Source organism: Notolabrus celidotus, chromosome 22 (assembly GCF_009762535.1).
Source record: "Notolabrus celidotus isolate fNotCel1 chromosome 22, fNotCel1.pri, whole genome shotgun sequence".
Taxonomy (NCBI): Eukaryota; Metazoa; Chordata; class Actinopteri; order Labriformes; family Labridae; genus Notolabrus; species Notolabrus celidotus.
The window spans coordinates 2,194,335-2,207,711 of record NC_048293.1 but is presented as its reverse complement, the minus strand read 5'-3'; the positions used below and the strand labels follow the sequence as shown (position 1 = coordinate 2,207,711).

General features: G+C 41.7%; 1 protein-coding gene across 1 annotated transcript in view; it reads left to right on the top strand.

Moving 5' to 3' along the window:
- Positions 1 to 13,377, top strand: part of kcnh5b (potassium voltage-gated channel, subfamily H (eag-related), member 5b) — a 307,105-nt gene that overhangs the window by 16,996 nt on the left and 276,732 nt on the right. The window contains exons 3-4 of the mRNA XM_034675341.1: positions 1,125 to 1,231; positions 7,226 to 7,354. Of these exons, the coding sequence (XP_034531232.1) occupies positions 1,125 to 1,231; positions 7,226 to 7,354 (236 nt within the window). The remainder of the gene's footprint in view (positions 1 to 1,124; positions 1,232 to 7,225; positions 7,355 to 13,377) is intronic.

Genomic DNA, 13,377 nt, shown 5'->3' with positions numbered 1-13,377 from the left:
GGTACACAGCTACGAACATGTAGCTATGTGGCTATGCTAACTAGCGCTAGCACTTATCCATGATAAATAAAAATCATTCACTAGATCTTCAAATCTGCAGACGTGGGGAGTAAATCCGACCTCTGCCAGAAAGGCAGCAGGACCTTTTCTGAAGGATTGGTCACAGATTTAGTGTTTCTTGTTGTTTTATTTGTCAGTATGTCGACGTGTGTCTTGGTACACAGCTACAGCTACAGCTATGAACATGTAGCTATGCTAATTAGCGCTAGCACTTATCCATGACAAATAAAAATCATCCACTAGATCTTCAAATCTGCAGACGTGGGGAGTAAAACCGACCTTTGTGTTTATTAAGACAGCCTAAAACTAGCTTGCCTCCCTCCTAAGCTCCTTGTTAGCACACATTTGTGCAGGTAATGAAAAACGGAGGAGGGATTCAGTATTATTTTATACAGTCTATGGGCTGAACAAGCTCCGAGCTCTGACTCCGTGACAGACCGGATATTGTTGTTACGTAACAAAAACACTGAAGTCTGAAACGGCTGGTTTCACACACATTTACAGAAAGGTGGAGAAATCAGAACAGGGGCAGAATGGATTTTTTTCATTCTCGGGGGGTTTGTAGACATGCCAGGGACACATATTTCAGGTAGAGAACCATTAAAAAGTCCATTTTGCATGATATGTCACCTTTAAAAACTGTCCCCTGATACTTCTTTGATGAAACTGAAGCAAACAGTCCATTCTCTGGTTTCTTAACTTATTCTGTAAACTCATCCTAATTCTTTGTGTGCAGACGGCCTTGAAGACACTGCTACCCCTGGGACAGAATCTAATCACTCAGACTAATTATTAAACGTAGATTAAAATGTCCACAGCCCTTTCAGGAGTAATAATTACAACCATGCCAGGAAACGCTGGCTCAACCAATCCCGTAACAGTCCATCACTGTGAGGGGTATTTATGCTGCTGCTGTGACTCTATAAAAGACAAACATAAAACTTAATCGACATGTTGTGTTAAGATTACACATCGACAATACTATTAAAAACATATGTGATATACTATAACAGAGGGGTTAAAGGTTAAAGGTCAGTATTGATTCTCGTCTGTTTCTCTTCTAGTTTCATGTACGGAGAGCTGACGGACAAGAAGAGCATCGACAAAGTCCGGCAGACGTTTGACAACTATGAGTCCAACTGCTTCGAAATCCTGCTCTACAGAAAGAACAGTAAGTGCTCCTTACCCAACATTGTGTCTATTACGTCTCCTGTTTGTACTCGGACTTTGTCATATCATCAGTATTTGTGGCAAAACCTTGAAAGGCTGCACAACAAGGGACTTCCACCTGATCAGTGTCCGGTCTCTGATCCACTGCGGTCCAGACAGCTATGGTAAATGGTAAATGGACTTGTACTTATATAGTGCTTTTCTAGTCTGTCTGACCACTCAAAGCGCTTTTACACTACTTGTCACATTCACCCATTCATACCCATTCACTCACTGATGGTAGAGGCTGCTATGTAGTGAGGGACCATCAGTGTTAGCTAATCTCATTCATTCACATTCACACACCTCTGAACAACAGAGGGAGCAATTTGGGGTTCAGTGTCTTGCTCAAGGACACTTTGGCATGTGACTGCCGGAGCTGGTATTGAACCGCCAACCTTCCAATTGATAGACGACCGACTCTACCCACTGAGCCACAGCCACCCCGACAGCTGGGGTCATGTGATCAAGGTTTTCCCGCGGTAATTACTGAATCAAGGATTCTCCTCCTCCTCTCTTTATCCTTGTTGTCTTTCTGGTCCTCTGAAAACCTCTGACCTGTTGACTCCAGGCCTGGCTCCGCTCATCATGACTTTGGTTTGTTGTTGTAGTTAAGTGAAATATGATCTGGTGATAACACAGAGTGTTTTATTCTGAAAATTAACCGGATGTTTTCATTTTGTTTTGGTGAAACCTGACTTCCTGTCCTGCTCCATCTGCTCTGTTGAGATTGATGCGTTGTGCTCCAGCATCTGGCAAAAATAGAAGTCTTGCGCATCTGATTTGGATTGAACGCAACAGTGTGGATCCAGTGGAAGTTAGCACATTGACTAGAATAGAAACCTATCACATCCGGTGCCGTGACGGATCAGAGACGGACCGGACACAGAACTGGTGGAAATTCGCCGCAAGACTACCGTATTGACTGTAATATAAGATTAGCTATTTTTTCTTTGAATTACATTTTAAAAAGTGGGATGGTTTCATATTCAGGGTCTAGACTTTTGATTGGTGATATTTGTTCACAACAGTGAGAGCACCACTTATCTGTAAAGAGAGTGATCCCCTCATGACTGAGACCAGCTGTCGCTCTCAACCACAGTGCAAGGGAGATGAAAGAGGCCATGATTGTCTGGAACAATGACACAAAAGTAGGTCAAGTTAACCAACAACTGAGGCTGAGTTATGATGCCGATTTTGAATAATGATTATCAGTGCAGCAGAGTCATTCCGCAACTGTCAGACAGAAGAGAAAAATGGTGACACAGAGTGTAATATAGGAAGATGGCGGAGTCCTAAAAGACTGCCTTAAAAATGCTGACGGTCTGAGAAAATCCTACTGTGGTCCTTCTTCCAAGAGATTTACAGGACAGTGAGTGCGTATATTATTAAAAGAGACAAGCCTTAGAAATCATCATGAAGGTTTCACTGAGGCGGCTTTTAAGTTGGAATTGTTTTCTTTCTTAAAAGCAGATTTGGCCCTTGAAAGTATTTTTCCAAAAATCTGATTTCTGATATTAAAAAACAAGACAAACCAAGTATGAGCATGCTGGAGAAGAAAGAGAAGCATCAAGCTGCAAAAATATAAAAAGACAATTTAGCTGAAAGTTGGTAGAAACTGGGGCGCTGGTAGCCTAGCGGTCTAAGCGCCTCACATACAGAGGCTACAGTCGTCGTTGCAGAGGTCGCTGGTTCGATTCCCGGCCGTGACCATCTGCTGCTGTCTTCCCCCACTCTCTCCTCCCCACGTTTCCTGTCTCTCTTCAGCTGTCCTATCCATAAAGGCGAAAAAGCCCCAAAACACAACTTAAAAAAGTTAGTCAGCTAGTCAGCTGCTTTAATACAGATCCCATTAACAGCAGCTCTTTAATGTTTTCTCATTTTCTCTGTATTTAGGTCATATCTTTCTCAGTGACAGTGAAAATCACCACATATATTGTTAATGATACACATTTAGTCCAAGAACTACAAGTACATGCCATCTGCAGTGTCCATGTAAAGCTTGTATGCAGCTTGCAACTTCTCTCTTGTACTTACGGTATTGTTTGAGGTAAGCAATGAGTAATTTATGAATCCATGAACTATGTATGTATAGAACAATGAACTATGAATATTCATGTTTGACTAGAGACGATGCATCTCCTTGCAGAAAATGTGTGGGAATGCTGAACGCTGAAAGTTGATAATGCTTTGCAAAGCACTGCTGAAAAGTTTAAATAGAAAACTATTAAAAGCTGCAGTTGAACTTGTAGTAGTAGTAGTAGTAGCTTCAGAAGTAGTGTCAGTAGATAGTGTAAGTTGTAGTAAATCAAGTAAAGCTTGTATAAACTTCTCTCTTGTGCTTACAGTATGAGTTTAAGTTAGCAATGAGTATTTACAAATTCATGAACTATGGGTATCAATGTTTTATAAAACGAAGTTCATGTATTCATATGTTCAGCCTTTTATTAATTTAATATGCACCTTGTTCAGATTCTGTCATTTTTATTATTCATTTTTTGGGGTATGGTTGATTCAGACCATTATGTGCTGCATAACAGATGGATGTACATGGGTCAGCTAAATCCTTAATGGAAAAATGATTACACCTAATACCTCGTACCATACGTGGAGTTAAATATAGATGAAAAATTACTTGAACAGAACAACCTGGTTAGAGGAACATTAGATTTTCGCTTTCCAGAGTGACAGAGAGGTATAAGAGCGAGCTGTAAATTTTGGATCTGTAGCATCGGAGAGGAGCATAACAGACAAAGAGTGCAGACAAAAATAGTTCCAAGTGTTCCTGTCTTCAAGAGTGATCACCCACAAGAGCAAAATGCGAGGCGGAGGAGCACGAGGCAGAGAGGGAGGAACAGTAAAATATGAAAAGATCAATTCCAAAATGGCTTAAAAGTTGCTGACGAATCAGGAGCGCACAGGCTGAGAGGCTGGATATAAATGAGATGACAATGAACAATTTGTATCCACAAATTATGGCTTTAATTGGTGCAAATTATCAGAACTTTTATTGTTCTTTAAGTGTGCACGGAGGGAAAAAAGTCACAAAAAATCCTCAGCTGCTTTGGAGTACTTCCCCTCAGAAAGAACAGAGCGTTCTCTGAGTGTGTTGGCCTTCAAATGAAGTTGTTAAATCCAGATTCATTTGAATATGAGTGATTTAAAAATGAAGTTAGAAATAAAACACATCGAGCCTGACAATGGGAAGGAGCAAAGTGTTCTTCATCAGGATTATTGGGTACATGAGGTGACACTTGGCTGTGGCTTGTTCTGTAGGCACAAAGTGATCTGTGCTACAGAATGGAACACATTAACAAATGCTCATTTGTCATGTTAATGATCTCAGAGTGTCCCCTAACTGTGGAAAGGGCATGCAATCCTAAATAACATTGGGCCTGCATCGTCGGTCTAAGTGAACGTTGTTATACAATGTAGTATGATAAACTTTCAAAAGGTTGGTACTACTTTTATGGACCATGTTTATCTTATCTTGACTCTGCTGGACCCAACACCTTAAGGCTGTACTGTAGGTCTACATTGAAATATGCTTCAAACACCACCCTGATAGCCAAGTGTAAATTCAATCAGGAGAGACACAATTTGAATATTAAGGTTATTTATTACAACTGAATGAATGATGAAACTTGACTGAAATCTTTGGCATAAGGACTCTATGGGGATAATGCTATGAGCGTAGGATGCATGAATTTGGCAGCTGAAGAAATCCCCCTAGAGTCCAGACTCTGGTGGTGGTGGTTGATGATCCAAGGAATTGAAGACTTGCAGAGACCAGGTGGAGATGGGGAGGTGGAGGGGTGCGCACCATCAATGCAAGAAGGAACTAGCAGGAGAGAGAGGCATATTTAAAAAGACAGCTGAGAGTTGATAGGGTGATGATAAGGGCGTGCCACCAAGCTATTGGATGACGCTGCTGCTGATTAACCAATGACAGCTCTGGAGCATGCAGCTGGAAGCGGGTGAGCTATTGAATGAGGGAGAGAGAGTTAAACAACTGCTGTGATTGCTTTATAGTCTTCCTGTCTGAACTTTCGCTAGAGCTACATACATATTACCAAAAGTATTCGCTCACCTGCCTTGACTTACATATGAACTTAAGTGCCATCCCATTCCTAACCCATAGGGTTCAATATGATGTCGGTCCACCTTTTGCAGCTATTACAGCTTCAACTCTTCTGGAAGGCTGTCCACAAGGTTGAGGAGTGTGTTTATAGGAATTTTTGACCATTCTTCCAAAAGTGCATTGGTGAGGTCACACACTGATGTTGGTGGAGAAGGCCTGGCTCTCAGTCTCCGCTCTAATTCATCCCAAAGGTGTTCTATCGGGTTCAGGTCAGGACTCTGTGCAGGCCAGTCAAGTTCATCCACACCAGACTCCGTCATTCATGTCTTTATGGACCTTGCTGTGTGCACTGGTGCACAGTCATGTTGGAAGAGGAAGGGGTCCGCTCCAAACTGTTCCCACAAGGTTGGGAGCCTGGAATTGTCCAAAATGGTTTGGTATCCTGAGGCATTCAAAGTTCCTTTCACTGGAACTAAGGGGCCAAGCCCAGCTCCTGAAAAACAACCCCACACCATAATTCCTCCTCCACCAAATTTCACACTTGGCACAATGCAGTCCGAAATGTACCGTTCTCCTGGCAACCTCCAAACCCTGACTCGTCCATCAGATTGCCAGATGGAAAAGCGTGATTCATCACTCCAGAGAACTCGTCTCCACTGCTCTATGGCGTGCTTTACACCACTGCATCCGATGCTTTGCATTGCACTTGGTGATGTATGGCTTGGATGCAGTTGCTCGGCCATGGAAACCCATTCCATGAAGCTCTCTGCGTACTGTACTTGGGCTAATCTGAAGGCCACATGAAGTTTGGAGCTCTGTAGCAACTGACTGTGCAGAAAGTCGACGACCTCTTTGCACTATGCGCCTCAGCGTCCACTGACCCCTCTCCGTCAGTTTACATGGCCTACCACTTTGTGGCTGAGTTGCTGTTGTTCTCAAACTCTTCCATTTTCTTATAATAAAGCTGACAGTTGACTGTGGAATATTTAGGAGCGAGGACATTTCACGACTGGATTTGTTGCACAGGTGGCATCCTATGACAGTTCCACGCTGGAATTCACTGAGCTCCTGAGAGCGGCCCATTCTTTAACAAATGTTTGTAGAAACAGTCTGCATGCCTAGGTGCTTGATTTTATACACCTGTGGCCAGGCCAAGTGATTAGGACACCTGATTCTGATCATTTGGATGGGTGAGTGAATACTTTTGGTAATATAGTGTAATATAATGAGACTACGTGTTGTTTATCTCTACCAGAAGAAAAAGGTGTTTGAGGACGATCCCAACAATCAATTACTTAATACTCAATGAATTGTTAACATCCCTAATTTGTGCAATTGACTCCTATGTCATCATCACCATCCATCCTCTCTTGTAAAGACTTTATGCTTAAGCACAGGGGACTGAGTGGAGTAGTTACAGCAGCATGAAGAACTTCTTTTAACAGGCAGAAACCTCCAGCAGAACCAGACTTATGTTAGACACACATCTGCTGAGACCAAGTGGGGGTTGGAAAGAGGAGATTAAGAGAGAGATGATAGTGATGAGACGGATAGTAGTAGTTGTAACATATATGGTCATTGCTAAATACAAAGCTTCTTGGTCCTGAGGTTAAAGAGCAAAAATTTGAGTTACAATGAACGAAAGTAATCAAAAGCAGTTGATGAAAGAAGCAGCCTAATGGGTTTTACATCATGGACCCAACAAACACATCCACTAAGTCTCTGATTAAAGTCCCTCAGAGGGTAGGATTTGATGCTTTATATTGGTATGAGATGAAATATGATCGTTGGTTCAGCAAAATTAAACTCAAGGCATGAATTTGGATGGGCTCTCTGTGCTATTTCCTCACACTTAAGATTTTCCCATCTCTGCAGGAAGTCCAGTCTGGTTCTACATGCAAGTGGCTCCCATCAGGAACGAGAACGACAAGGTGGTCCTGTTCCTCTGCACTTTTAAGGACATCACCCTCTTCAAGCAGCCCATCGAAGACGAAAGCACGAAAGGTGAGTTGTTCCTCTGTAGCAGACGGGTTTCAGAAGCGTCTTTACTTGTCTCAGGTCTTTCAGAGATTGTTTTCAGGGTACGGCTGTTATCGTTCTGGGATAATTCACGGCAGAATCTGAGAGAAGAAAAACTGAGAGGATGATGTGCGAGCTAAAGTCAGTGATGGATGCAAACAGATTATTTTCATTGTGTTTCTGTTTTGTTATAGAGCACAGTAAGAGGGGGAGCGATATAAGGGATGACATGTGACAAAGTGTGAGAGGGAGGCAGATCTGTACATGGCTGCTTGTTTCAGTGTGTAGTGTAATGTGATGTAAAGCGAGATGCCCTCTGATAGAACATCTTATTATATTTCTTCTTCCTCCTCCACCTCTGTCAACTTTTTATCCTCCTTTTTATTTTTTCCTGTCAGGTCATCTGTTGCCCTGAAATTCCTACTCCGTCTTCCTGTATTTCCCCATGGCTCATTTTCACTTCCCTCCTGTATCCTGTATTTTCATTTTGCGTCTTTACCTTCTGCTTATATTTTAGTCCAGTGATGCTAACACATTTTTAAAAAGATGGTTAACATATCAAAACAATATCCCTCATCAAACAGCATGTGAGCCAGCGTTTGTGAGCATGCCAGGATGCTGATGTTAGCATCTAGTTGAAGCTCAGAGTAAAGCCTCCTAGAGCTAGTTGCATGACTTAATACTCCTACTTTATTTTATCACTCTCTTTCCTCACAGTTTTCTCAACAGTTTCCTCTTATTTTTTATTCTCTTTCATCCTTTTTCTTTTTTCTTACTTCAGATTTTTGTCCTCTTTTTTTTTTTTACTACCTCTTTACTCTTCTGCCTTCTTCTAACCCGATTCTCCTTTTCCTTTTGTTTTAATTCCCTCGCTGTCATTTCTTTACACTTTCCTATCTTATATGTTCCCTTGTGGCTCACCTGCTGCTTCTCATTCTCTTTTTCCTTTCTTTTTCATCCCCCTCTGCCCTCCTTCATCTCTATCTGTCTCCTCTCATTTTGACCTCTCACATCATTTTTAGCACGTTTCAGCTCACTACAAATGTTTCTCCCTCTTTGTCTCAACCTCAGCTCCACGGATAAAAAGACTGAGTCAAGTCTGGTTTCTCTGCGATGCTGTAGTATCTGAGGCTGTCAGGTTGTGTTTGAAGGGCTCGTGATGTGTTCAGGAATCACAGGAGATGTGTGTAGCGGTGTTGTCCTCTGCTCACTGACTGATGCACAGTGTCAGCTTCCTGCCCTGGGCACCGTTCTGGGCGCCTCTGTGTGGTTGTGTTTGCCCTTTGACAAGAATCCCCCCATCCCTCCCCCTGTTTACAAATGTACACAGACATGTAAACATGTGTGTACACATGTATAGATGCTACCCCTCCTCCTCCTCCTCCTCCTCCTCCTCCTCCTCCTCTGCTGCAGAGACTTGCTCTGAGTTGGGATTTGTTTCTTCATTCATTATGTTTGCGCAGCGACACATGAATAACATGAGTTGAACATGCAATTAGACCTTGACTGGAACTGATACTGTCACATCAGTGTGGTCACGTTTTTCTAGTTCGCTTCTGCTCAAGACGATGTGACATTTCAAGAAGACGAACATAATCTTTTGTAATATGAAAAGCGAGACTCACTTTGTCCCGTGAGCATTTGCTAGTCTAAGGATGAATACTTTTAAGACTGAAAGACCCACTAATGGAACAGAACAAGGCTGTTTTACTCGTCAACAAATTCATTTGAGCCCAACTTACTGTTTCATAGATTCAATAAAAAGTCTCTTTCCTTTCTTCTAAATTAACATCTTAATTTGTCCTTTAAAGGTGACATATCATGCAAAATGGACTTTTTAATGGTTCTCTACCTGAAATATGTTTCCCTGGCATGTCTACAAACCCCCCGAGAATGAAAAGAATCCATTCTGCCCCTGTTTTGATTTCTCCACCTTTCTATAAATGTGTGTGAAACGAGCCGTTTCAGACTTCAGTGTTTTTGTTACGTAACAACAATATCCGGTCTGTCACGGAGTCAGAGCTCGGAGCTTGTTCAGCCCATAGACTGTATAAAATAATACTGAATCCCTCCTCCGTTTTTCATTACCTGCACAAATGTGTGCTAACAAGGAGCTTAGGAGGGAGGCATGCTAGTTGTAGGCTGTCTTAATAAACACAAAGGTCGGTTTTACTCCCCACGTCTGCAGATTTGAAGATCTAGTGGATGATTTTTATTTATTATGGATAAGTGCTAGCGCTAGTTAGCATAGCTACATAGCTATATGTCGTAGCTGTAGCTGTGTACCAAGACACACGTCTACATACTGACAAATAAAACAACAAGAAACACTAAATCTGTGACCAATCCTCCAGAAAAGGTCCCGCTGCCTTTCTGGCAGAGGTCGGTTTTACTCCCCACGTCTGCAGATTCGAAGATCTAGTGGATGATTTTTACTTATCATGGATAAGTGCTAGCGCTAGTTAGCATAGCCACATAGCTACATGTTCGTAGCTGTGTACCAAGACACACTTCGACATACTGATAAATAAAACAACAAGAAACACTAAATCTGTGACCAATCCTTCAGAAAGGTCCTGCTACAGGCGCCTCTCCGTCAGGATCAGATTCTGGATCAGATTCAGAGGGTTAAAGTAACGTGATCTCTGAGCAGCCGTGTATATTCAGCCAACATGTAAACATTAGATCAACGTGCTGGACAGCCGAGGCACATCCACTTCCTGAGGGGGCGTGGTCAGAGAGAAAACAGAGTGTTCTGAGGAGGACTGAAGAAGAGGGCTTTTCAGGCAGACCAAAATCTGATTTCAAAGTGTTTTTTTGAGCATAAACTTTAAAGACATGTTTTGAGGACCTCTTAGACCAACATATACTGATGAAAAAAGCGTGATATGTCACCTTTAAATTTAAGTTGCTGAGTCTTGCTTTTAAGCGTATGGTAAAGCTCTGCCTTCTACATAAACTTGTTTATCAACCGTAAATTAATTTTATTCAGAAATTAATCTGATCCTGCTTAATCGAACGACTAGTGGTTCTCTCACCAGATCCTATTGTAACGTGAGGGTTCGATGTGTGGTGGTTGGGTCGAGCCACACTGGATTGGCATAACAACAACACTTCCTTGTCACTCAATCACATGTCACAGAACCAACCAATAAAAGGCAAGGATGACCAAGCTTCAGGTAAATGTAATTAGAACCACAGAAGTACATTCAACATATTTTGGTTTAACTACAAGATGCTGTAGAATTAATTATAACATTATAAATACAAAAATGATACCATATAAATAATATAGACATATTTTAACCTGACTTCCAAACTGACTTTTCTGTTAAAGCTTACACCATCATCTACAAGTCGAAGCCTCCCAACTAAGACATGTAAGCCCAAACTACCCAAAACAACAAAGTGCCATAAATCGGGCTACAAGCCTTCCAGGGTGCTTTAACTCATGTTATAAGTAAGGAATATAGTAAGCATTGGAGTCATGCTCACCCTGTCAGGATTCAAATATGCATAACCTTTTATTCACTACCTGGATTTGATGCATATTAGAAAATGTTAGCATGTCATAGGGCTGTCAAAATTGCTCCAAAATGACATTTGAATATTCGCTCTAAAAAAACCCAAAGCTTCGAACCATTCGAATATCTATATTTGCACATTATGTGAATAACAGGTGGACAAACTAATACAAGGAGACATAACTACTTATATATGTATTTTTATTTAAGATATAACATGCCTAAAACATACTTACACATTACAAAACAAGTAAATGACCTAATGGTCTATACCGTAACACTTTTAAGACCGTAGACCTCTCGCTCGTTTGCTCACCCCTCCTCCCCTCTCTGTGCATAATGCGCTGAGTGAGTGCTGAACAAGACTTGTGCGAGCAATTAAAGGTCCCGACTCTTGTCCCTAATATAGGCAGGCTTCATTCAGTGATTGAAGCAAATATTATTAACATTAATTGAAGTTAAAGTTAAAAACGAAAAAAGGAGTCCACTTACATTCTTGGCGCTTGTATAAAAAAAAGAGGAAAAACTGCATTTTATCCCAGTGTCACTGATTGTCAGGCTCTTTTAGTCCACTGTCAATGTCAATCAATCAATCAATCTTTATTTGTATAGCGCCAAATCACAAAAAACGTTATCTCAAGACGCTTTTACAAACATAGGAGGTCTAGACCACTCTATGTCAAATTATGAACAGAGACCCAACTTCAAGACAGGATAAGACTCAGTCTGGCCCCACCTTAATCCACCATGAGCATTGCACCTTGCAGTATTTAGCTAGTTACAGCGGAGAGGACAAACTTCCTTTTAACAGGCAGAAACCTCGAGCAGAACCAGACTCATGTTAGACAGCCATCGTGCCTCGACTGAGTTGGGTCTGGAAAGACAGATAGAGGGGAGTAAGAGAGAGAGGTGATAGTGATGAGACGAGTAGTAGAAGCTGTTGCCGCTGGAGTCCAGCACGTCTGTATCAGCTGGAGTCTGGAACGTCCGCAGCAGGAGGACGTCTACGGCAGCTCAGAGGAACCTACGAGACAAGGGAGCTCAGGGACTCCAGAAAGGTCTATGGTTATTAAATGCAGGGTCTTAGGCCTGACAGGTTATTTGCCAAAAACACAAGACAGTCCACATGTGAAGTGGCCCGATCTCTTTTTATTCACTTTACTCCCAACGGAGGTAAGACACGTTCATAGCGCACTGAGGATCCAGGGACGGAAGGATCTCTCTCTGCCGTCTGCTTCACGATGTGCATGTGTGACTCCTGTGACCTGTCCCTGACCCGTCATGCAGTGCGCCCACTCGCAAACCAGCCACTGATGTGTTTTTTTTTCCACAGTCGAATATTAATTTTCACAATGGAATCTCTGTTTTTTTAATATTCAAATATATATTCGAATTTAGAATATTTGTTGACAGCCCTAGCATGCCAACACTTTAAAACAAGATGGTGAACATATTAACAAAATATTCCTTATTAAACAGCGTGTTTGCCCTGTCTTTGTGAACGTGTTAGCATGCTGGTTTTAGCATCAAGCTCAAATTTACCCTTACAGAGGTACAGTATGACTGTATTGCCTTGTTATGTTTGTGACCAAACTACGACATCTAGTGTCTAAAAGCTGTAATAGCAAAGCTTTGAGTTATTTTGAACCCTTGGTCTTGCCGTAGTTATGTTGCCATGGGTACGGACCGTTTTGTTTACAGTCTATGGTACGGACCAAGCGGCAAACTCCGGTCTCAAACGATGAAGCCAATGCGGAAGTGATATAAACTGCAATACATCGAAAATCCGCTTGAGGCTGGCTGCAGAAACACCGGAAACCACATAGACATGAATGGGAAAAAGACGATCTTTGCAGCATTAATAAACATGTTTACAGCCTGGTTCAAAAAACGGCTTGGCCCTATGAAGCTAATCTCTCTAATGGCACACACTGTACGGGGGGTGAATTTTTTTCTAACGTGACGGTTCAGAAGATATTAAGATTATGAGTTTTGCCCAAATAAGGACATGACTGACGTGACTCCCGGTCGGGAACACACAGCCATTGGCTAAGAGACTCACAAGTATTTTCATATGCAGTGCTTTTAGTTCAGTTTCATTGTTTCAGATTGTTTGTTATAAAGGTTAAAAGTCTATTTTAAAACCGCCGACAGTGAAATCTATATATGCTAACCACTAGCATGTCAATGCAATTTCCCATGTTTGTTAGCATCAAGCTAGGGCTTCGTGTCGTTATAGCGTTGTTACCGCATGAGAGAGATGTAACATTTGTATGGTTTCTCTTGCGTGAAACTAATGTATATTTTCTTGTGTGTCCAGTTTTACAGTTTTTATGAGTAAAGCTACAAACGGAAAATCCCGAATCAGAGTTTTTCTCGGGAAACTGTTATCTAACTGCCAAGCTGAGATAGCTGGGGCAGAATAATGACATTAGACCCCTATTTTTTTCCATCAATCTTTTTCCTCTCATTTCTCTCTGTCTT